Raw genomic sequence first — 25,760 nt, forward strand, 5'->3', positions numbered from 1 at the left:
CATTATACTGGCACACCCCATTAAATATAAAAGAGTGAGTAGATGTAGCCAAAAGTACATGGCATCAGCTCAGTGGTGGCTTATAACATTATGTTTAGCTAATAATAGTAGCTTGCTAACACAGAGCAAATGTTAGCTATATGACAGCTAACACAAAACATGGTAAAATAATCAATTCAAATCAATTTTATTTCTACAGCTCCAAATCATAAAAACAGTCACCTCAAGGCGCTTTATATTGTAAGGCAGACCCTACAATAATACATACAGAGAAAAGCCCAACAGTCATATGACCCCCTATGAGCAAGCACTTTGGTGATTTTTAAAATAAACTTTCAAAGTTATGTTGCAAAGCACATGGTTAACTTATGTAACTTATGTAACTCAAAATTTCATGTCATCTTCTCTGAAATGTGATTTACAATGTTGAAAATGTAAGATACCACCAAATTACCTGAAATTATGACTTATAGATAGCAAAAATGTTTTGTTTTGTTTTTGCTTGGATAGAAATGTCCTTCCTACTGGCCTCCCAATTCATTTAAAAAGCTGCCACTAGAATACTGCCTACACACCAAGAAGAGAGAACACATTAAACCAATTTGTTCTGGCTTCTTGTGTAATACAGCACTGAACTTCAGGACCTGGATTGCAGAATAAAAAAACTAAAAGCAGACACATCTCTCAGACCTGCAAGGACTGGTTCAAACCAAATCCAACAAACTGACTTTAAACCAGTGCACAGTTGTGATTCAGCTGCATTTGGGGCCTAGAGCTGCCCCAACTCGAGCTATGTTTAAAGCCAAGCTAATGACTTTTTTCTACTGCTTTTACTTAATATGGACCTTGTACTTATTTAATAAATTCAGATTTAATCTTACCTGCTCATTCATTCAACTGGTTCATATTTTATTATGTTATTTTCTTTGTCTTTTACTTTTTTCCCCGTCTTTGGCTTTTAAAGTGTTCTGTTTTAAATTTGCATTTTAATATTCTTATGAAGTTTTCCTTTCTTTTAAATATTTCAGTAGATTATGGAGAGCCCGTTGAAATGCCTGTGTGTATAAACTGTGTGTGTCCGTGTGTGTGTAAACGTTAGTGCCTTCGTGTGTATGTTTCCTTTTGTGTAAGTGTGCGAGAAAAATCGAGCGAGCGCGCTCACAAGTTAATGAAGCAGTCACATATGCTTTGTTTTCCCATCTGTTGTCAGTGTCCTCACAAGGTACTCTGAGTGATGTCAAACAGCAGGAGGACTATATATTTCAACAAGAACTTCATTTAACCAACGAGCCCTGTCAGAAGTAAATGTCAAGACGTTTGGGGGGGAAATGACTGAATAACAAAGTTGGAACATGTGACAGAAATCCCTCATTTGGTTTTAGACGTGTATCCTCTCACATAACTGTTAAGAAACGCTTGAAACTTGGGAATGCACATGAGCTGCAGTAGTATTGCTCACGCGGATTCAAAGTATGACATGGTTTGCTTGGTCTAAACAATTTGTCTTGCACACTTTCTTGGCTTACACAGGCAGTATTTAAAAACCTCTGCGCAAGTAGGAGACACGAGTGCCATCCAGTTGTTTTGTTTTGGGGGGGGGTTGTGTTTTTGTTTTGTGGTATAGGCGATAATTAGTTTGTATAATAACTGCAGGGTGTGCTGACCTGTGCTATTTCTCTCTGGTTGAATGGCGGGAGAGCGGGGAGAAAGAAAATCATGATAATTAGATGATGCACTAACCTGTAGCCTTCCTGCTAATTTTTCTTCTCTGCCTAAATTTGCTGAAACAGGCAACATGAGGCGGTAGAGGCACCCACATTAAATCTAATGACAAAGAACATCAAGCCCATCACTGGAGGCAAAGCTGGTTCTAAAACAAAACAATGATAAACAGAAAGGCAGGAGGGAATGTTTGTAGGCATTTTTATTGGGTGCACACATATGTAATCATAATCACTGATTTTAGTTAGGTTCAATTTCTCTGATTATATCACTGCATGCCCTTTCTCCAAGGACATATTACCAACTACCAACACATATTTCAAAGCCCTTGTAAAAGGAGAACCACGCTCACTCTTGACATTATATTTAGGGGTGCTTAGCAAGGCTGAATAAACACTATCTCTCTCTGTGTGTGTGTGTGTGTGTGTGTGTGTGTGTGTGTGTGTGTGTGTGTGTGTGAGTGCGTCTATGTGGTATGGATTGACATTTGACCTGCGCTGTACCTGGGCTCCGGGGACATTTCGACTTTTTGCTGTGTATTCATGTGTCCCCCTAAAACATGACTTGTAAATGCATTTTTAAGTGTCTAAATAATAATTTTTTCTACTTCTTATGAGGTCATTATTTATCTTTTGACCTGTATTTGCTTAAACTGTAGTGTAAATTCATTTATTAAACTATAATTAAAAGATTTTCTGATTTTCTTAAAAGTCCACCTATACCCCTCACCTGATTTTTGTGTATTCCAGTGTATTGCACAGCGACGTTTCGAGTTAGAGTGGATGTGTGTAGGTACTGCAATTTAATACACATTTTCAATACACACGGCCGGAAGTCATTGTGATTGGTAGGCTATATATATAGGCGGTACCTACAGGAAACGGCGCCACAACTTTCGCGCGCGTGCCCTTTAACAAGTGTATGTCGACGGCAATACGAAGACGGATTAAAAACACAAAGGTAAGCCTTTTTTAATGTAAAATGCACCATGACTTTAATACTATATGAAATTATAGGTGCACAGGCCTATATTAAACTGGTTTAATTTATGCTTTATGGACTGTTAGTGAGTCTTTGAAGAAGTAAAACGGCCCCAGCGTTTGTCATTGAGTAAATAAAATAGGGCTGACGACTAACCGCGTCAACGCGATAAAGCGGGCTAACCCGTGTTAGGATTTACTCGGTGTTAAAGCATTATTGTGGCTTAAACGTGTTAATGCCGACATCGCGACTAACGCGATTAACAATTAAACCAGCGCAGTCTGAGTCAAAATCCCTGATGTCGCTGTTAGCTAATTTCGGGCAGTTTGTCCAATGTCTGTCATTCTGCTGACAGCCCTAAAATAAAAGCAAGGGTATAAGTGTATTTAGTCGTGTATTTATTTATATGCCTGAAGAAAAAACTTCTTACAGTTTTGATGCCTAAGCTTTCTCAGTACTTGTATCACTCTCTGCAGTCGCCATTACAGAAATGTCACATGTCGCCATTTTGAGTACTAGGCCTTTAACATTTTAAAAGAAGGCATAAATTAGCACTATGAATAAGTCAGCTGTGTTTATGCTGTAAACTACACTACTGCTAGTTCTGCTACTACTGATGATGATGACAATGATGACGATAATCGTAATACTTTATATGCTTTGGTAATACAGCCAATCGTACAGGAGAACATGCGAAGGAGACGCATTCCTCCACGGGAGGATGCAGTCTGTCATGTTTCTGCTGGAAGGGACAAACTGGGACTTGATATCCACTACATAAATGCCTTCAAAGGTAAGTTGGTCTTTAGTTTGGATTAGATTTGGAGTTTGTCACTTTGTCTTTTGTCACTCACTTGGTATGCCTCTGCAATTCAGGTCGGGGCATTTTCACGACTGTTCCATTCCAAAAAGGAGACTTCCTTTTGGAATACAGAGGTAAACTCATAACAAAAGAAGAATGTGAGCGGAGACACAGAGTTTATCATGACAGCCTGAAGGTGTTCATGTTTGAATTCAAGTTTGATGGAAAACTCTGGTGGTGCGTATTATATCAGTGTAGTTTGATTAAGATTAAATGACACATTGCTTTTGATTTATGAAAAAAAAAAGCTTCCTAACTAACTAGTTAAGCTAATACTTTTTTGCCTAACCCCACAGTGTGGATGCATCTCAAGAAGATGGGTCATTAGGCAGACTTGTCAACGACAACCACATCAGTCCAAGTGCTAAGATGAAAATATTAAATATCAATGGAAAGCCCCATCTATGCTTATTTGCAAGCAGAGACATAAGTCCAGGCGAAGAAATAGACTATAATTATGGTGACTCGGATTGGCTCTGGAGATGCAAGGTATTTCTACAATTGTACTTTTTGGAACTGATAAATTGCATACCCTAAGCCATTTTTACATTTGTACCTACTCAAATTGGCTTAACGTGACTTAGGGCATCTAGTTTTTCACTGAAATTGAGTATCACCTACTGTGCCTGGGGTAACTATAGCAATGCAGCCGAGCATCCAGTGATATAAATGCCACAGCAAGCATGGACGTCAAGGTGACAAAATGCCTGCTGCTCAGTCTATACTTTAGTGTTCAATTCAGGGATCACGCTGTTAATTTTGGTCGCTATTTCAAACATTTCAGAGTTTCAAAAATGATGGCTTGGATTTTCACGAAGGAGGCGCACTCATAACTTATCGAGTGACACCATTGACCAGCCACCTGGTGGCATTCAGTCTATGTCAAATTTTCTGATCACTTTGGATCACTTGGAACCTTGGTGCAGTAGTTACTGAAAAACTACATGGTACTATAACCTACTGGAAAAACAGGGGTAGGTACTAATGGAAAACAGGCAATTGTGATGGCTGCCACGTCAAAGCCCTCTAAAAGCACTAAAAAAATATCAGCAGGTATGCAGAAATAAAAAATGGCTTTCGGTTTCTAAATTTTAACAGTGATTGATGTTTAATGTGATTCTACACAGCAAAATCTCCAGTGTTAAATTAACACTGGAGAGTGTCTATAAGGGTCCACACCTCTGAGTGTTAAATACAACACTGTTGAGTGTTAAATTAACACTTTTGACAGTGTTATATGTTTAAAAGTAACCTAGTCAGTTTTGAAGATTAACAATGGCTAACACTGAGCAGTGCTGATTTTCTAACACTGGAAAATAACTCAAAATGTTAGAAATATTCCAGTGTTAGAAAATCAGCACTGCTCAGTGTTAGTCTTTGTTAATCTTCAAAACTGACTAGGTTACTTTTAAACATATAACACTGTCAAAAGTGTTAATTCAACACTCAACAGTGTTGTGTGGACCCATATAGACACTCTCTAGTGTTAATTTAACACTGGAGATTTTGCTGTGTAGCCTCTTTAGTTAGATTCATTTTAAATTTTGTCCCTTGAAGATAAATGGGCCCTAGTGACAGTTCGTTGCTGCTACAGGTGATTGTTTTACTCCTTTAGCAATGGCTTAAAAAATAAAGAAATCACACTGACTATTTGTCTCTTAATCATAGGGCCTTAAATTCTCTATACATGACAGTGAATATTTTAAAGACAATAGCTTGAAACTTATCTTTCTCATACAGTTTATTTAATGTTTCAAAAGCCTCTTCAAAAATGCACTGTATATTCATTTTCTATCTGTTACACACGAAGACGGAGACCAGCCAGATTCAGAAGACTGTGAGCTGCCTAAAGCCGCAACCAAACAGCTTTCCAAACAATGATCTGGACCTGAAACATCCAGAGCCTGAAAGGGTAAATATAATCCAGTGTACCACTTAATGAACTAATAATTTAATCTATCATCATTCTTTATGGATGCTGTGTGTGTGTGTGTTTGGCAGTCACCTGGGTGTGATGTGATTTACATGGACCGTGGCTTGTAGGTCCTTTTCATTGTTTCAAAGTGCAAGTCTGGATAACATCTGAGTGTGTGTGTGTGTGTGTGTGTGTGTTAACCACCCAAATGTGACTTAGGAGGACCACACTGTTATTGGGGGACTCCGTCAAAGTTTGCTTCATGGTGACATCACTCTGGTTTTAGGAGGGGTCTTCTCGTATGTCTTGACAGTTTGACCTACAGCATGCAGAGCTGACTGCATGTGCTTTGTTTCTATGTTGAAATTTTTTGAAACTCAGGCTTGAACATTAAGATAGTACTATACAACTTCTTAACTTGTTTTAGGCACTTTTTACTGCTGTAATGCATGGGCTCTCTCTGGCTGTGTTCTCTGGCTGTGTACTCTGGCTTCTTCCCACAGTCCAAAGATGTAGCTTATGGGGTTAGGTTAACTGGTGATTCAAAACTGCCCTTTGGTGTGAATGCAAATGCTTGTCCTTCCATGTTAGACTGGCGATCTGTCCAGGTTGTACTGCCCTATGGTAGCTGGTATAGGCCCCAAAACTGCTACCCCACAATCCTGATAAGGATAAGTGGAAGAGGATGGATGATTGCAAAGGAATCAGTTGTTAATTATTGTAGCCAGTATTTTTTTCAGAAGAAAACATTTCTTGAGTGGAAAGCCCCCCCCCACACACACACACACACACACATGCAAATTAAAGACAGAAGCACAGGACTGCCCAGTACAGTTGCAAGAAGAGCACTTGGTCTAATCTTTGTGCCATCTTTTCTTTGTTGCAGGATCTTGATGAAGAAATGCCTCAGCAAGGCTCAGAAGCCATGCATTCTTCTTCAGTGCAAGATTTTGAAGAGGTAACATTGACCTAGGACAGATTTTAATGAATGTTTCTCATGCACGATGTGTACCTTACGCTATTTGCCGATAGTGAAATGGTCTATTCATCCTCTTGAGTGATGCATTTTTAGTAACTGTCAGATTACTGTTCTTTTGTCTTCATTCTCTATCTGTTACACACGAAGACTGAGACCAGCCAGATTCAGAAGACTGTGAGCTGCCTAAAGCCGCAACCAAACAGCTTTCCAAACAATGATCTGGACCTGAAACATCCAGAGCCTGAAAGGGTAAATATAATCCAGTGTACCACTTAATGAACTAATAATTTAATCTATCATCATTCTTTATGGATGCTGTGTGTGTGTTTGTGTTTGGCAGTCACCTGGGTGTGATGTGATTTACATGGACCGTGGCTTGTAGGTCCTTTTCATTGTTTCAAAGTGCAAGTCTGGATAACATCTGAGTGTGTGTGTGTGTGTGTGTGTGTGTTAACCACCCAAATGTGACTTAGGAGGACCACACTGTTATTGGGGGACTCCGTCAAAGTTTGCTTCATGGGGACATCACTCTGGTTTTAGGAGGGGTCTTCTCGTATGTCTTGACAGTTTGACCTACAGCATGCAGAGCTGACTGCATGTGCTTTGTTTCTATGTTGAAATTTTTTGAAACTCAGGCTTGAACATTAAGATAGATAGTACTATACAACTTCTTAACTTGTTTTAGGCACTTTTTACTGCTGTAATGCATGGGCTCTCTCTGGCTGTGTACTCTGGCTTCTTCCCACAGTCCAAAGATGTAGCTTATGGGGTTAGGTTAACTGGTGATTCAAAACTGCCCTTTGGTGTGAATGCAAATGCTTGTCCTTCCATGTTAGACTGGCGATCTGTCCAGGTTGTACTGCCCTATGGTAGCTGGTATAGGCCCCAAAACTGCTACCCCACAATCCTGATAAGGATAAGTGGAAGAGGATGGATGATTGCAAAGGAATCAGTTGTTAATTATTGTAGCCAGTATTTTTTTCAGAAGAAAACATTTCTTGAGTGGAAAGCCCCCCCCCCCCCCCCCCCCCCCCACACACACACACACACACACACATGCAAATTAAAGACAGAAGCACAGGACTGCCCAGTACAGTTGCAAGAAGAGCACTTGGTCTAATCTTTGTGCCATCTTTTCTTTGTTGCAGGATCTTGATGAAGAAATGCCTCAGCAAGGCTCAGAAGCCATGCATTCTTCTTCAGTGCAAGATTTTGAAGAGGTAACATTGACCTAGGACAGATTTTAATGAATGTTTCTCATGCACGATGTGTACCTTACGCTATTTGCCGATAGTGAAATGGTCTATTCATCCTCTTGAGTGATGCATTTTTAGTAACTGTCAGATTACTGTTCTTTTGTCTTCATTCTCTATCTGTTACACACGAAGACTGAGACCAGCCAGATTCAGAAGACTGTGAGCTGCCTAAAGCCACAACCAAACAGCTTTCCAAACAATGATCTGGACCTGAAACATCCAGAGCCTGAAAGGGTAAATATAATCCAGTGTACCACTTAATGAACTAATAATTTAATCTATCATCATTCTTTATGGATGCTGTGTGTGTGTGTGTTTGGCAGTCACCTGGGTGTGATGTGATTTACATGGACCGTGGCTTGTAGGTCCTTTTCATTGTTTCAAAGTGCAAGTCTGGATAACATCTGAGTGTGTGTGTGTTAACCACCCAAATGTGACTTAGGAGGACCACACTGTTATTGGGGGACTCCGTCAAAGTTTGCTTCATGGTGACATCACTCTGGTTTTAGGAGGGGTCTTCTCGTATGTCTTGACAGTTTGACCTACAGCATGCAGAGCTGACTGCATGTGCTTTGTTTCTATGTTGAAATTTTTTGAAACTCAGGCTTGAACATTAAGATAGATAGTACTATACAACTTCTTAACTTGTTTTAGGCACTTTTTACTGCTGTAATGCATGGGCTCTCTCTGGCTGTGTACTCTGGCTTCTTCCCACAGTCCAAAGATGTAGCTTATGGGGTTAGGTTAACTGGTGATTCAAAACTGCCCTTTGGTGTGAATGCAAATGCTTGTCCTTCCATGTTAGACTGGCGATCTGTCCAGGTTGTACTGCCCTATGGTAGCTGGTATAGGCCCCAAAACTGCTACCCCACAATCCTGATAAGGATAAGTGGAAGAGGATGGATGATTGCAAAGGAATCAGTTGTTAATTATTGTAGCCAGTATTTTTTTCAGAAGAAAACATTTCTTGAGTGGAAAGCCCCCCCCCCCCACACACACACACACACACACACATGCAAATTAAAGACAGAAGCACAGGACTGCCCAGTACAGTTGCAAGAAGAGCACTTGGTCTAATCTTTGTGCCATCTTTTCTTTGTTGCAGGATCTTGATGAAGAAATGCCTCAGCAAGGCTCAGAAGCCATGCATTCTTCTTCAGTGCAAGATTTTGAAGAGGTAACATTGACCTAGGACAGATTTTAATGAATGTTTCTCATGCACGATGTGTACCTTACGCTATTTGCCGATAGTGAAATGGTCTATTCATCCTCTTGAGTGATGCATTTTTAGTAACTGTCAGATTACTGTTCTTTTGTCTTCATTCTCTATCTGTTACACACGAAGACTGAGACCAGCCAGATTCAGAAGACTGTGAGCTGCCTAAAGCCACAACCAAACAGCTTTCCAAACAATGATCTGGACCTGAAACATTCAGAGCCTGAAAGGGTAAATATAATCCAGTGTACCACTTAATGAACTAATAATTTAATCTATCATCATTCTTTATGGATGCTGTGTGTGTGTGTGTGTTTGGCAGTCACCTGGGTGTGATGTGATTTACATGGACCGTGGCTTGTAGGTCCTTTTCATTGTTTCAAAGTGCAAGTCTGGATAACATCTGAGTGTGTGTGTGTGTGTGTGTGTGTGTGTTAACCACCCAAATGTGACTTAGGAGGACCACACTGTTATTGGGGGACTCCGTCAAAGTTTGCTTCATGGTGACATCACTCTGGTTTTAGGAGGGGTCTTCTCGTATGTCTTGACAGTTTGACCTACAGCATGCAGAGCTGACTGCATGTGCTTTGTTTCTATGTTGAAATTTTTTGAAACTCAGGCTTGAACATTAAGATAGATAGTACTATACAACTTCTTAACTTGTTTTAGGCACTTTTTACTGCTGTAATGCATGGGCTCTCTCTGGCTGTGTACTCTGGCTTCTTCCCACAGTCCAAAGATGTAGCTTATGGGGTTAGGTTAACTGGTGATTCAAAACTGCCCTTTGGTGTGAATGCAAATGCTTGTCCTTCCATGTTAGACTGGCGATCTGTCCAGGTTGTACTGCCCTATGGTAGCTGGTATAGGCCCCAAAACTGCTACCCCACAATCCTGATAAGGATAAGTGGAAGAGGATGGATGATTGCAAAGGAATCAGTTGTTAATTATTGTAGCCAGTATTTTTTTTCAGAAGAAAACATTTCTTGAGTGGAAAGCCCCCCCCCCCCCCCCCCCCCCCACACACACACACACACACACATGCAAATTAAAGACAGAAGCACAGGACTGCCCAGTACAGTTGCAAGAAGAGCACTTGGTCTAATCTTTGTGCCATCTTTTCTTTGTTGCAGGATCTTGATGAAGAAATGCCTCAGCAAGGCTCAGAAGCCATGCATTCTTCTTCAGTGCAAGATTTTGAAGAGGTAACATTGACCTAGGACAGATTTTAATGAATGTTTCTCATGCACGATGTGTACCTTACGCTATTTGCCGATAGTGAAATGGTCTATTCATCCTCTTGAGTGATGCATTTTTAGTAACTGTCAGATTACTGTTCTTTTGTCTTCATTCTCTATCTGTTACACACGAAGACTGAGACCAGCCAGATTCAGAAGACTGTGAGCTGCCCAAAGCCACAACCAAACAGCTTTCCAAACAATGATCTGGACCTGAAACATCCAGAGCCTGAAAGGGTAAATATAATCCAGTGTACCACTTAATGAACTAATAATTTAATCTATCATCATTCTTTATGGATGCTGTGTGTGTGTGTGTTTGGCAGTCACCTGGGTGTGATGTGATTTACATGGACCGTGGCTTGTAGGTCCTTTTCATTGTTTCAAAGTGCAAGTCTGGATAACATCTGAGTGTGTGTGTGTGTTAACCACCCAAATGTGACTTAGGAGGACCACACTGTTATTGGGGGACTCCGTCAAAGTTTGCTTCATGGTGACATCACTCTGGTTTTAGGAGGGGTCTTCTCGTATGTCTTGACAGTTTGACCTACAGCATGCAGAGCTGACTGCATGTGCTTTGTTTCTATGTTGAAATTTTTTGAAACTCAGGCTTGAACATTAAGATAGATAGTACTATACAACTTCTTAACTTGTTTTAGGCACTTTTTACTGCTGTAATGCATGGGCTCTCTCTGGCTGTGTACTCTGGCTTCTTCCCACAGTCCAAAGATGTAGCTTATGGGGTTAGGTTAACTGGTGATTCAAAACTGCCCTTTGGTGTGAATGCAAATGCTTGTCCTTCCATGTTAGACTGGCGATCTGTCCAGGTTGTACTGCCCTATGGTAGCTGGTATAGGCCCCAAAACTGCTACCCCACAATCCTGATAAGGATAAGTGGAAGAGGATGGATGATTGCAAAGGAATCAGTTGTTAATTATTGTAGCCAGTATTTTTTTTCAGAAGAAAACATTTCTTGAGTGGAAAGCCCCCCCCCCCCCCCACACACACACACACACACACACATGCAAATTAAAGACAGAAGCACAGGACTGCCCAGTACAGTTGCAAGAAGAGCACTTGGTCTAATCTTTGTGCCATCTTTTCTTTGTTGCAGGATCTTGATGAAGAAATGCCTCAGCAAGGCTCAGAAGCCATGCATTCTTCTTCAGTGCAAGATTTTGAAGAGGTAACATTGACCTAGGACAGATTTTAATGAATGTTTCTCATGCACGATGTGTACCTTACGCTATTTGCCGATAGTGAAATGGTCTATTCATCCTCTTGAGTGATGCATTTTTAGTAACTGTCAGATTACTGTTCTTTTGTCTTCATTCTCTATCTGTTACACACGAAGACTGAGACCAGCCAGATTCAGAAGACTGTGAGCTGCCTAAAGCCACAACCAAACAGCTTTCCAAACAATGATCTGGACCTGAAACATCCAGAGCCTGAAAGGGTAAATATAATCCAGTGTACCACTTAATGAACTAATAATTTAATCTATCATCATTCTTTATGGATGCTGTGTGTGTGTGTGTTTGGCAGTCACCTGGGTGTGATGTGATTTACATGGACCGTGGCTTGTAGGTCCTTTTCATTGTTTCAAAGTGCAAGTCTGGATAACATCTGAGTGTGTGTGTGTGTGTGTTAACCACCCAAATGTGACTTAGGAGGACCACACTGTTATTGGGGGACTCCGTCAAAGTTTGCTTCATGGTGACATCACTCTGGTTTTAGGAGGGGTCTTCTCGTATGTCTTGACAGTTTGACCTACAGCATGCAGAGCTGACTGCATGTGCTTTGTTTCTATGTTGAAATTTTTTGAAACTCAGGCTTGAACATTAAGATAGATAGTACTATACAACTTCTTAACTTGTTTTAGGCACTTTTTACTGCTGTAATGCATGGGCTCTCTCTGGCTGTGTACTCTGGCTTCTTCCCACAGTCCAAAGATGTAGCTTATGGGGTTAGGTTAACTGGTGATTCAAAACTGCCCTTTGGTGTGAATGCAAATGCTTGTCCTTCCATGTTAGACTGGCGATCTGTCCAGGTTGTACTGCCCTATGGTAGCTGGTATAGGCCCCAAAACTGCTACCCCACAATCCTGATAAGGATAAGTGGAAGAGGATGGATGATTGCAAAGGAATCAGTTGTTAATTATTGTAGCCAGTATTTTTTTCAGAAGAAAACATTTCTTGAGTGGAAAGCCCCCCCCCCCACACACACACACACACACACACACACATGCAAATTAAAGACAGAAGCACAGGACTGCCCAGTACAGTTGCAAGAAGAGCACTTGGTCTAATCTTTGTGCCATCTTTTCTTTGTTGCAGGATCTTGATGAAGAAATGCCTCAGCAAGGCTCAGAAGCCATGCATTCTTCTTCAGTGCAAGATTTTGAAGAGGTAACATTGACCTAGGACAGATTTTAATGAATGTTTCTCATGCACGATGTGTACCTTACGCTATTTGCCGATAGTGAAATGGTCTATTCATCCTCTTGAGTGATGCATTTTTAGTAACTGTCAGATTACTGTTCTTTTGTCTTCATTCTCTATCTGTTACACACGAAGACTGAGACCAGCCAGATTCAGAAGACTGTGAGCTGCCTAAAGCCACAACCAAACAGCTTTCCAAACAATGATCTGGACCTGAAACATCCAGAGCCTGAAAGGGTAAATATAATCCAGTGTACCACTTAATGAACTAATAATTTAATCTATCATCATTCTTTATGGATGCTGTGTGTGTGTGTGTGTGTGTGTTTGGCAGTCACCTGGGTGTGATGTGATTTACATGGACCGTGGCTTGTAGGTCCTTTTCATTGTTTCAAAGTGCAAGTCTGGATAACATCTGAGTGTGTGTGTGTGTGTGTGTGTGTGTGTGTGTTAACCACCCAAATGTGACTTAGGAGGACCACACTGTTATTGGGGGACTCCGTCAAAGTTTGCTTCATGGGGACATCACTCTGGTTTTAGGAGGGGTCTTCTCGTATGTCTTGACAGTTTGACCTACAGCATGCAGAGCTGACTGCATGTGCTTTGTTTCTATGTTGAAATTTTTTGAAACTCAGGCTTGAACATTAAGATAGATAGTACTATACAACTTCTTAACTTGTTTTAGGCACTTTTTACTGCTGTAATGCATGGGCTCTCTCTGGCTGTGTACTCTGGCTTCTTCCCACAGTCCAAAGATGTAGCTTATGGGGTTAGGTTAACTGGTGATTCAAAACTGCCCTTTGGTGTGAATGCAAATGCTTGTCCTTCCATGTTAGACTGGCGATCTGTCCAGGTTGTACTGCCCTATGGTAGCTGGTATAGGCCCCAAAACTGCTACCCCACAATCCTGATAAGGATAAGTGGAAGAGGATGGATGATTGCAAAGGAATCAGTTGTTAATTATTGTAGCCAGTATTTTTTTCAGAAGAAAACATTTCTTGAGTGGAAAGCCCCCCCCCCCACACACACACACACACACACACACATGCAAATTAAAGACAGAAGCACAGGACTGCCCAGTACAGTTGCAAGAAGAGCACTTGGTCTAATCTTTGTGCCATCTTTTCTTTGTTGCAGGATCTTGATGAAGAAATGCCTCAGCAAGGCTCAGAAGCCATGCATTCTTCTTCAGTGCAAGATTTTGAAGAGGTAACATTGACCTAGGACAGATTTTAATGAATGTTTCTCATGCACGATGTGTACCTTACGCTATTTGCCGATAGTGAAATGGTCTATTCATCCTCTTGAGTGATGCATTTTTAGTAACTGTCAGATTACTGTTCTTTTGTCTTCATTCTCTATCTGTTACACACGAAGACTGAGACCAGCCAGATTCAGAAGACTGTGAGCTGCCTAAAGCCGCAACCAAACAGCTTTCCAAACAATGATCTGGACCTGAAACATCCAGAGCCTGAAAGGGTAAATATAATCCAGTGTACCACTTAATGAACTAATAATTTAATCTATCATCATTCTTTATGGATGCTGTGTGTGTGTGTGTGTGTTTGGCAGTCACCTGGGTGTGATGTGATTTACATGGACCGTGGCTTGTAGGTCCTTTTCATTGTTTCAAAGTGCAAGTCTGGATAACATCTGAGTGTGTGTGTGTGTGTGTGTGTGTTAACCACCCAAATGTGACTTAGGAGGACCACACTGTTATTGGGGGACTCCGTCAAAGTTTGCTTCATGGTGACATCACTCTGGTTTTAGGAGGGGTCTTCTCGTATGTCTTGACAGTTTGACCTACAGCATGCAGAGCTGACTGCATGTGCTTTGTTTCTATGTTGAAATTTTTTGAAACTCAGGCTTGAACATTAAGATAGATAGTACTATACAACTTCTTAACTTGTTTTAGGCACTTTTTACTGCTGTAATGCATGGGCTCTCTCTGGCTGTGTTCTCTGGCTGTGTACTCTGGCTTCTTCCCACAGTCCAAAGATGTAGCTTATGGGGTTAGGTTAACTGGTGATTCAAAACTGCCCTTTGGTGTGAATGCAAATGCTTGTCCTTCCATGTTAGACTGGCGATCTGTCCAGGTTGTACTGCCCTATGGTAGCTGGTATAGGCCCCAAAACTGCTACCCCACAATCCTGATAAGGATAAGTGGAAGAGGATGGATGATTGCAAAGGAATCAGTTGTTAATTATTGTAGCCAGTATTTTTTTCAGAAGAAAACATTTCTTGAGTGGAAAGCCCCCCCCCACACACACACACACACACACATGCAAATTAAAGACAGAAGCACAGGACTGCCCAGTACAGTTGCAAGAAGAGCACTTGGTCTAATCTTTGTGCCATCTTTTCTTTGTTGCAGGATCTTGATGAAGAAATGCCTCAGCAAGGCTCAGAAGCCATGCATTCTTCTTCAGTGCAAGATTTTGAAGAGGTAACATTGACCTAGGACAGATTTTAATGAATGTTTCTCATGCACGATGTGTACCTTACGCTATTTGCCGATAGTGAAATGGTCTATTCATCCTCTTGAGTGATGCATTTTTAGTAACTGTCAGATTACTGTTCTTTTGTCTTCATTCTCTATCTGTTACACACGAAGACTGAGACCAGCCAGATTCAGAAGACTGTGAGCTGCCTAAAGCCGCAACCAAACAGCTTTCCAAACAATGATCTGGACCTGAAACATCCAGAGCCTGAAAGGGTAAATATAATCCAGTGTACCACTTAATGAACTAATAATTTAATCTATCATCATTCTTTATGGATGCTGTGTGTGTGTTTGTGTTTGGCAGTCACCTGGGTGTGATGTGATTTACATGGACCGTGGCTTGTAGGTCCTTTTCATTGTTTCAAAGTGCAAGTCTGGATAACATCTGAGTGTGTGTGTGTGTGTGTGTGTGTTAACCACCCAAATGTGACTTAGGAGGACCACACTGTTATTGGGGGACTCCGTCAAAGTTTGCTTCATGGGGACATCACTCTGGTTTTAGGAGGGGTCTTCTCGTATGTCTTGACAGTTTGACCTACAGCATGCAGAGCTGACTGCATGTGCTTTGTTTCTATGTTGAAATTTTTTGAAACTCAGGCTTGAACATTAAGATAGATAGTACTATACAACTTCTTAACTTGTTTTAGGCACTTTTTACTGCTGTAATGCATGGGCTCTCTCTGGCTGTGTACTCTGGCTTCTTCCCACAGTCCAAAGATGTAGCTTATGGGGTTAGGTTAACTGGTGATTCAAAACTGCCCTTTGGTGTGAATGCAAATGCTTGTCCTTCCATGTTAGACTGGCGATCTGTCCAGGTTGTACTGCCCTATGGTAGCTGGTATAGGCCCCAAAACTGCTACCCCACAATCCTGATAAGGATAAGTGGAAGAGGATGGATGATTGCAAAGGAATCAGTTGTTAATTATTGTAGCCAGTATTTTTTTCAGAAGAAAACATTTCTTGAGTGGAAAGCCCCCCCCCCCCCCCCCCCCCCCCCACACACACACACACACACACACACATGCAAATTAAAGACAGAAGCACAGGACTGCCCAGTACAGTTGCAAGAAGAGCACTTGGTCTAATCTTTGTGCCATCTTTTCTTTGTTGCAGGATCTTGATGAAGAAATGCCTCAGCAAGGCTCAGAAGCCATGCATTCTTCTTCAGTGCAAGATTTTGAAGAGGTAACATTGACCTAGGACAGATTTTAATGAATGTTTCTCATGCACGATGTGTACCTTACGCTATTTGCCGATAGTGAAATGGTCTATTCATCCTCTTGAGTGATGCATTTTTAGTAACTGTCAGATTACTGTTCTTTTGTCTTCATTCTCTATCTGTTACACACGAAGACTGAGACCAGCCAGATTCAGAAGACTGTGAGCTGCCTAAAGCCACAACCAAACAGCTTTCCAAACAATGATCTGGACCTGAAACATCCAGAGCCTGAAAGGGTAAATATAATCCAGTGTACCACTTAATGAACTAATAATTTAATCTATCATCATTCTTTATGGATGCTGTGTGTGTGTGTGTTTGGCAGTCACCTGGGTGTGATGTGATTTACATGGACCGTGGCTTGTAGGTCCTTTTCATTGTTTCAAAGTGCAAGTCTGGATAACATCTGAGTGTGTGTGTGTTAACCACCCAAATGTGACTTAGGAGGACCACACTGTTATTGGGGGACTCCGTCAAAGTTTGCTTCATGGTGACATCACTCTGGTTTTAGGAGGGGTCTTCTCGTATGTCTTGACAGTTTGACCTACAGCATGCAGAGCTGACTGCATGTGCTTTGTTTCTATGTTGAAATTTTTTGAAACTCAGGCTTGAACATTAAGATAGATAGTACTATACAACTTCTTAACTTGTTTTAGGCACTTTTTACTGCTGTAATGCATGGGCTCTCTCTGGCTGTGTACTCTGGCTTCTTCCCACAGTCCAAAGATGTAGCTTATGGGGTTAGGTTAACTGGTGATTCAAAACTGCCCTTTGGTGTGAATGCAAATGCTTGTCCTTCCATGTTAGACTGGCGATCTGTCCAGGTTGTACTGCCCTATGGTAGCTGGTATAGGCCCCAAAACTGCTACCCCACAATCCTGATAAGGATAAGTGGAAGAGGATGGATGATTGCAAAGGAATCAGTTGTTAATTATTGTAGCCAGTATTTTTTTCAGAAGAAAACATTTCTTGAGTGGAAAGCCCCCCCCCCCCACACACACACACACACACACACATGCAAATTAAAGACAGAAGCACAGGACTGCCCAGTACAGTTGCAAGAAGAGCACTTGGTCTAATCTTTGTGCCATCTTTTCTTTGTTGCAGGATCTTGATGAAGAAATGCCTCAGCAAGGCTCAGAAGCCATGCATTCTTCTTCAGTGCAAGATTTTGAAGAGGTAACATTGACCTAGGACAGATTTTAATGAATGTTTCTCATGCACGATGTGTACCTTACGCTATTTGCCGATAGTGAAATGGTCTATTCATCCTCTTGAGTGATGCATTTTTAGTAACTGTCAGATTACTGTTCTTTTGTCTTCATTCTCTATCTGTTACACACGAAGACTGAGACCAGCCAGATTCAGAAGACTGTGAGCTGCCTAAAGCCACAACCAAACAGCTTTCCAAACAATGATCTGGACCTGAAACATTCAGAGCCTGAAAGGGTAAATATAATCCAGTGTACCACTTAATGAACTAATAATTTAATCTATCATCATTCTTTATGGATGCTGTGTGTGTGTGTGTGTTTGGCAGTCACCTGGGTGTGATGTGATTTACATGGACCGTGGCTTGTAGGTCCTTTTCATTGTTTCAAAGTGCAAGTCTGGATAACATCTGAGTGTGTGTGTGTGTGTGTGTGTGTGTGTGTTAACCACCCAAATGTGACTTAGGAGGACCACACTGTTATTGGGGGACTCCGTCAAAGTTTGCTTCATGGTGACATCACTCTGGTTTTAGGAGGGGTCTTCTCGTATGTCTTGACAGTTTGACCTACAGCATGCAGAGCTGACTGCATGTGCTTTGTTTCTATGTTGAAATTTTTTGAAACTCAGGCTTGAACATTAAGATAGATAGTACTATACAACTTCTTAACTTGTTTTAGGCACTTTTTACTGCTGTAATGCATGGGCTCTCTCTGGCTGTGTACTCTGGCTTCTTCCCACAGTCCAAAGATGTAGCTTATGGGGTTAGGTTAACTGGTGATTCAAAACTGCCCTTTGGTGTGAATGCAAATGCTTGTCCTTCCATGTTAGACTGGCGATCTGTCCAGGTTGTACTGCCCTATGGTAGCTGGTATAGGCCCCAAAACTGCTACCCCACAATCCTGATAAGGATAAGTGGAAGAGGATGGATGATTGCAAAGGAATCAGTTGTTAATTATTGTAGCCAGTATTTTTTTTCAGAAGAAAACATTTCTTGAGTGGAAAGCCCCCCCCCCCCCCCCCCCCCCCACACACACACACACACACACATGCAAATTAAAGACAGAAGCACAGGACTGCCCAGTACAGTTGCAAGAAGAGCACTTGGTCTAATCTTTGTGCCATCTTTTCTTTGTTGCAGGATCTTGATGAAGAAATGCCTCAGCAAGGCTCAGAAGCCATGCATTCTTCTTCAGTGCAAGATTTTGAAGAGGTAACATTGACCTAGGACAGATTTTAATGAATGTTTCTCATGCACGATGTGTACCTTACGCTATTTGCCGATAGTGAAATGGTCTATTCATCCTCTTGAGTGATGCATTTTTAGTAACTGTCAGATTACTGTTCTTTTGTCTTCATTCTCTATCTGTTACACACGAAGACTGAGACCAGCCAGATTCAGAAGACTGTGAGCTGCCCAAAGCCACAACCAAACAGCTTTCCAAACAATGATCTGGACCTGAAACATCCAGAGCCTGAAAGGGTAAATATAATCCAGTGTACCACTTAATGAACTAATAATTTAATCTATCATCATTCTTTATGGATGCTGTGTGTGTGTGTGTTTGGCAGTCACCTGGGTGTGATGTGATTTACATGGACCGTGGCTTGTAGGTCCTTTTCATTGTTTCAAAGTGCAAGTCTGGATAACATCTGAGTGTGTGTGTGTGTGTGTTAACCACCCAAATGTGACTTAGGAGGACCACACTGTTATTGGGGGACTCCGTCAAAGTTTGCTTCATGGTGACATCACTCTGGTTTTAGGAGGGGTCTTCTCGTATGTCTTGACAGTTTGACCTACAGCATGCAGAGCTGACTGCATGTGCTTTGTTTCTATGTTGAAATTTTTTGAAACTCAGGCTTGAACATTAAGATAGATAGTACTATACAACTTCTTAACTTGTTTTAGGCACTTTTTACTGCTGTAATGCATGGGCTCTCTCTGGCTGTGTACTCTGGCTTCTTCCCACAGTCCAAAGATGTAGCTTATGGGGTTAGGTTAACTGGTGATTCAAAACTGCCCTTTGGTGTGAATGCAAATGCTTGTCCTTCCATGTTAGACTGGCGATCTGTCCAGGTTGTACTGCCCTATGGTAGCTGGTATAGGCCCCAAAACTGCTACCCCACAATCCTGATAAGGATAAGTGGAAGAGGATGGATGATTGCAAAGGAATCGGTTGTTAATTATTGTAGCCAGTATTTTTTTTCAGAAGAAAACATTTCTTGAGTGGAAAGCCCCCCCCCCCACACACACACACACACACACACATGCAAATTAAAGACAGAAGCACAGGACTGCCCAGTACAGTTGCAAGAAGAGCACTTGGTCTAATCTTTGTGCCATCTTTTCTTTGTTGCAGGATCTTGATGAAGAAATGCCTCAGCAAGGCTCAGAAGCCATGCATTCTTCTTCAGTGCAAGATTTTGAAGAGGTAACATTGACCTAGGACAGATTTTAATGAATGTTTCTCATGCACGATGTGTACCTTACGCTATTTGCCGATAGTGAAATGGTCTATTCATCCTCTTGAGTGATGCATTTTTAGTAACTGTCAGATTACTGTTCTTTTGTCTTCATTCTCTATCTGTTACACACGAAGACTGAGACCAGCCAGATTCAGAAGACTGTGAGCTGCCTAAAGCCACAACCAAACAGCTTTCCAAACAATGATCTGGACCTGAAACATCCAGAGCCTGAAAGGGTAAATATAATCCAGTGTACCACTTAATGAACTAATAATTTAATCTATCATCATTCTTTATGGATGCTGTGTGTGTGTGTGTTTGGCAGTCACCTGGGTGTGATGTGATTTACATGGACCGTGGCTTGTAGGTCCTTTTCATTGTTTCAAAGTGCAAGTCTGGATAACATCTGAGTGTGTGTGTGTGTGTGTTAACCACCCAAATGTGACTTAGGAGGACCACACTGTTATTGGGGGACTCCGTCAAAGTTTGCTTCATGGTGACATCACTCTGGTTTTAGGAGGGGTCTTCTCGTATGTCTTGACAGTTTGACCTACAGCATGCAGAGCTGACTGCATGTGCTTTGTTTCTATGTTGAAATTTTTTGAAACTCAGGCTTGAACATTAAGATAGATAGTACTATACAACTTCTTAACTTGTTTTAGGCACTTTTTACTGCTGTAATGCATGGGCTCTCTCTGGCTGTGTACTCTGGCTTCTTCCCACAGTCCAAAGATGTAGCTTATGGGGTTAGGTTAACTGGTGATTCAAAACTGCCCTTTGGTGTGAATGCAAATGCTTGTCCTTCCATGTTAGACTGGCGATCTGTCCAGGTTGTACTGCCCTATGGTAGCTGGTATAGGCCCCAAAACTGCTACCCCACAATCCTGATAAGGATAAGTGGAAGAGGATGGATGATTGCAAAGGAATCAGTTGTTAATTATTGTAGCCAGTATTTTTTTCAGAAGAAAACATTTCTTGAGTGGAAAGCCCCCCCCCCCACACACACACACACACACACACACACATGCAAATTAAAGACAGAAGCACAGGACTGCCCAGTACAGTTGCAAGAAGAGCACTTGGTCTAATCTTTGTGCCATCTTTTCTTTGTTGCAGGATCTTGATGAAGAAATGCCTCAGCAAGGCTCAGAAGCCATGCATTCTTCTTCAGTGCAAGATTTTGAAGAGGTAACATTGACCTAGGACAGATTTTAATGAATGTTTCTCATGCACGATGTGTACCTTACGCTATTTGCCGATAGTGAAATGGTCTATTCATCCTCTTGAGTGATGCATTTTTAGTAACTGTCAGATTACTGTTCTTTTGTCTTCATTCTCTATCTGTTACACACGAAGACTGAGACCAGCCAGATTCAGAAGACTGTGAGCTGCCTAAAGCCACAACCAAACAGCTTTCCAAACAATGATCTGGACCTGAAACATCCAGAGCCTGAAAGGGTAAATATAATCCAGTGTACCACTTAATGAACTAATAATTTAATCTATCATCATTCTTTATGGATGCTGTGTGTGTGTGTGTGTGTGTGTTTGGCAGTCACCTGGGTGTGATGTGATTTACATGGACCGTGGCTTGTAGGTCCTTTTCATTGTTTCAAAGTGCAAGTCTGGATAACATCTGAGTGTGTGTGTGTGTGTGTGTGTGTGTGTTAACCACCCAAATGTGACTTAGGAGGACCACACTGTTATTGGGGGACTCCGTCAAAGTTTGCTTCATGGGGACATCACTCTGGTTTTAGGAGGGGTCTTCTCGTATGTCTTGACAGTTTGACCTACAGCATGCAGAGCTGACTGCATGTGCTTTGTTTCTATGTTGAAATTTTTTGAAACTCAGGCTTGAACATTAAGATAGATAGTACTATACAACTTCTTAACTTGTTTTAGGCACTTTTTACTGCTGTAATGCATGGGCTCTCTCTGGCTGTGTACTCTGGCTTCTTCCCACAGTCCAAAGATGTAGCTTATGGGGTTAGGTTAACTGGTGATTCAAAACTGCCCTTTGGTGTGAATGCAAATGCTTGTCCTTCCATGTTAGACTGGCGATCTGTCCAGGTTGTACTGCCCTATGGTAGCTGGTATAGGCCCCAAAACTGCTACCCCACAATCCTGATAAGGATAAGTGGAAGAGGATGGATGATTGCAAAGGAATCAGTTGTTAATTATTGTAGCCAGTATTTTTTTCAGAAGAAAACATTTCTTGAGTGGAAAGCCCCCCCCCCCACACACACACACACACACACACATGCAAATTAAAGACAGAAGCACAGGACTGCCCAGTACAGTTGCAAGAAGAGCACTTGGTCTAATCTTTGTGCCATCTTTTCTTTGTTGCAGGATCTTGATGAAGAAATGCCTCAGCAAGGCTCAGAAGCCATGCATTCTTCTTCAGTGCAAGATTTTGAAGAGGTAACATTGACCTAGGACAGATTTTAATGAATGTTTCTCATGCACGATGTGTACCTTACGCTATTTGCCGATAGTGAAATGGTCTATTCATCCTCTTGAGTGATGCATTTTTAGTAACTGTCAGATTACTGTTCTTTTGTCTTCATTCTCTATCTGTTACACACGAAGACTGAGACCAGCCAGATTCAGAAGACTGTGAGCTGCCTAAAGCCGCAACCAAACAGCTTTCCAAACAATGATCTGGACCTGAAACATCCAGAGCCTGAAAGGGTAAATATAATCCAGTGTACCACTTAATGAACTAATAATTTAATCTATCATCATTCTTTATGGATGCTGTGTGTGTGTGTGTGTTTGGCAGTCACCTGGGTGTGATGTGATTTACATGGACCGTGGCTTGTAGGTCCTTTTCATTGTTTCAAAGTGCAAGTCTGGATAACATCTGAGTGTGTGTGTGTGTGTGTGTGTGTTAACCACCCAAATGTGACTTAGGAGGACCACACTGTTATTGGGGGACTCCGTCAAAGTTTGCTTCATGGTGACATCACTCTGGTTTTAGGAGGGGTCTTCTCGTATGTCTTGACAGTTTGACCTACAGCATGCAGAGCTGACTGCATGTGCTTTGTTTCTATGTTGAAATTTTTTGAAACTCAGGCTTGAACATTAAGATAGATAGTACTATACAACTTCTTAACTTGTTTTAGGCACTTTTTACTGCTGTAATGCATGGGCTCTCTCTGGCTGTGTACTCTGGCTTCTTCCCACAGTCCAAAGATGTAGCTTATGGGGTTAGGTTAACTGGTGATTCAAAACTGCCCTTTGGTGTGAATGCAAATGCTTGTCCTTCCATGTTAGACTGGCGATCTGTCCAGGTTGTACTGCCCTATGGTAGCTGGTATAGGCCCCAAAACTGCTACCCCACAATCCTGATAAGGATAAGTGGAAGAGGATGGATGATTGCAAAGGAATCAGTTGTTAATTATTGTAGCCAGTATTTTTTTCAGAAGAAAACATTTCTTGAGTGGAAAGCCCCCCCCCCCCCCCCCCACACACACACACACACACACATGCAAATTAAAGACAGAAGCACAGGACTGCCCAGTACAGTTGCAAGAAGAGCACTTGGTCTAATCTTTGTGCCATCTTTTCTTTGTTGCAGGATCTTGATGAAGAAATGCCTCAGCAAGGCTCAGAAGCCATGCATTCTTCTTCAGTGCAAGATTTTGAAGAGGTAACATTGACCTAGGACAGATTTTAATGAATGTTTCTCATGCACGATGTGTACCTTACGCTATTTGCCGATAGTGAAATGGTCTATTCATCCTCTTGAGTGATGCATTTTTAGTAACTGTCAGATTACTGTTCTTTTGTCTTCATTCTCTATCTGTTACACACGAAGACTGAGACCAGCCAGATTCAGAAGACTGTGAGCTGCCTAAAGCCACAACCAAACAGCTTTCCAAACAATGATCTGGACCTGAAACATCCAGAGCCTGAAAGGGTAAATATAATCCAGTGTACCACTTAATGAACTAATAATTTAATCTATCATCATTCTTTATGGATGCTGTGTGTGTGTGTTTGGCAGTCACCTGGGTGTGATGTGATTTACATGGACCGTGGCTTGTAGGTCCTTTTCATTGTTTCAAAGTGCAAGTCTGGATAACATCTGAGTGTGTGTGTGTGTGTTAACCACCCAAATGTGACTTAGGAGGACCACACTGTTATTGGGGGACTCCGTCAAAGTTTGCTTCATGGTGACATCACTCTGGTTTTAGGAGGGGTCTTCTCGTATGTCTTGACAGTTTGACCTACAGCATGCAGAGCTGACTGCATGTGCTTTGTTTCTATGTTGAAATTTTTTGAAACTCAGGCTTGAACATTAAGATAGATAGTACTATACAACTTCTTAACTTGTTTTAGGCACTTTTTACTGCTGTAATGCATGGGCTCTCTCTGGCTGTGTACTCTGGCTTCTTCCCACAGTCCAAAGATGTAGCTTATGGGGTTAGGTTAACTGGTGATTCAAAACTGCCCTTTGGTGTGAATGCAAATGCTTGTCCTTCCATGTTAGACTGGCGATCTGTCCAGGTTGTACTGCCCTATGGTAGCTGGTATAGGCCCCAAAACTGCTACCCCACAATCCTGATAAGGATAAGTGGAAGAGGATGGATGATTGCAAAGGAATCAGTTGTTAATTATTGTAGCCAGTATTTTTTTCAGAAGAAAACATTTCTTGAGTGGAAAGCCCCCCCCCCCCCCCCCCCCCCCCCCCCCCCCCACACACACACACACACACACACACATGCAAATTAAAGACAGAAGCACAGGCCTGCCCAGTACAGTTGCAAGAAGAGCACTTGGTCTAATCTTTGTGCCATCTTTTCTTTGTTGCAGGATCTTGATGAAGAAATGCCTCAGCAAGGCTCAGAAGCCATGCATTCTTCTTCAGTGCAAGATTTTGAAGAGGTAACATTGACCTAGGACAGATTTTAATGAATGTTTCTCATGCACGATGTGTACCTTACGCTATTTGCCGATAGTGAAATGGTCTATTCATCCTCTTGAGTGATGCATTTTTAGTAACTGTCAGATTACTGTTCTTTTGTCTTCATTCTCTATCTGTTACACACGAAGACTGAGACCAGCCAGATTCAGAAGACTGTGAGCTGCCTAAAGCCGCAACCAAACAGCTTTCCAAACAATGATCTGGACCTGAAACATCCAGAGCCTGAAAGGGTAAATATAATCCAGTGTACCACTTAATGAACTAATAATTTAATCTATCATCATTCTTTATGGATGCTGTGTGTGTGTGTGTGTTTGGCAGTCACCTGGGTGTGATGTGATTTACATGGACGAAGTTTATTAGTTGATATCTGCAACTGAATTGAAAACACACCTTTCCAACTGTCCAAAACAAATAAATGTTGCAATATTTTGCGAACAGTGTCACAATCATCGTCTGGTGTGCACAACAATATCATCTTTGGACAAGTGCATTCAGTGTGTGGGACCGGTTTCCTCCCTCAAGTGGCTTGGCTTTAAGTGCAAAGGTGAGACATTTAGTGAATAGGTACAGTGTATAGTAAAAAGCATTAATAGAGTTCAACAAGTTAAGACGTGCTGAAATGAACACTGCTCCCTTTTTAATTAATGGGTGGTCACGTCTAATTAAAGAAATGCAGTATTACCTCATTGGTGCAGGACCTTGTAAAAATGGTATACTTGGGATTGTCCTCAATTCCCCATTCCATAACATAAACTGCTCAAAATAATAAAGGGAACACTTAAACAATGCGATGTTACTCCAAGTCAGTCACACTTCTGTG

At 41.6% G+C, this 25,760-nt stretch overlaps 2 protein-coding genes across 3 annotated transcripts in view; one reads left to right on the forward strand and one right to left on the reverse strand.

The window, feature by feature from the left end:
• LOC147302384 (E3 ubiquitin-protein ligase Midline-1-like) overlaps positions 1-25,760 on the reverse strand; it is a 128,952-nt gene that overhangs the window by 35,941 nt on the left and 67,251 nt on the right. The window lies entirely within an intron of this gene.
• The window catches only part of LOC147302385 (uncharacterized), a 29,147-nt gene continuing 5,545 nt past the window's right edge, over positions 2,159-25,760 (forward strand). Inside the window, exons 1-26 of the mRNA XM_086283662.1 lie at positions 2,159-2,682; positions 3,376-3,496; positions 3,580-3,742; positions 3,862-4,054; positions 5,376-5,477; positions 6,367-6,438; positions 6,607-6,708; positions 7,608-7,679; positions 7,848-7,949; positions 8,821-8,892; positions 11,521-11,622; positions 12,503-12,574; positions 12,743-12,844; positions 13,745-13,816; positions 13,985-14,086; positions 14,982-15,053; positions 15,222-15,323; positions 16,224-16,295; positions 16,464-16,565; positions 17,437-17,508; positions 20,139-20,240; positions 21,121-21,192; positions 21,361-21,462; positions 22,357-22,428; positions 22,597-22,698; positions 25,379-25,484. Of these exons, the coding sequence (XP_086139788.1) occupies positions 2,644-2,682; positions 3,376-3,496; positions 3,580-3,742; positions 3,862-4,054; positions 5,376-5,477; positions 6,367-6,438; positions 6,607-6,708; positions 7,608-7,679; positions 7,848-7,949; positions 8,821-8,892; positions 11,521-11,622; positions 12,503-12,574; positions 12,743-12,844; positions 13,745-13,816; positions 13,985-14,086; positions 14,982-15,053; positions 15,222-15,323; positions 16,224-16,295; positions 16,464-16,565; positions 17,437-17,508; positions 20,139-20,240; positions 21,121-21,192; positions 21,361-21,462; positions 22,357-22,428; positions 22,597-22,698; positions 25,379-25,484 (2,464 nt within the window). The 5' untranslated portion in view covers positions 2,159-2,643. The remainder of the gene's footprint in view (positions 2,683-3,375; positions 3,497-3,579; positions 3,743-3,861; positions 4,055-5,375; positions 5,478-6,366; positions 6,439-6,606; positions 6,709-7,607; positions 7,680-7,847; positions 7,950-8,820; positions 8,893-11,520; positions 11,623-12,502; positions 12,575-12,742; positions 12,845-13,744; positions 13,817-13,984; positions 14,087-14,981; positions 15,054-15,221; positions 15,324-16,223; positions 16,296-16,463; positions 16,566-17,436; positions 17,509-20,138; positions 20,241-21,120; positions 21,193-21,360; positions 21,463-22,356; positions 22,429-22,596; positions 22,699-25,378; positions 25,485-25,760) is intronic.

The sequence above is a fragment of the Aulonocara sp. 'chitande type north' Nkhata Bay genome, linkage group LG23 (assembly GCF_057382095.1).
Source record: "Aulonocara sp. 'chitande type north' Nkhata Bay isolate Kocher_YH1m ecotype deep benthic linkage group LG23, A_spYH_male_GT1.1, whole genome shotgun sequence".
NCBI lineage: Eukaryota > Metazoa > Chordata > Actinopteri > Cichliformes > Cichlidae > Aulonocara > Aulonocara sp. 'chitande type north' Nkhata Bay.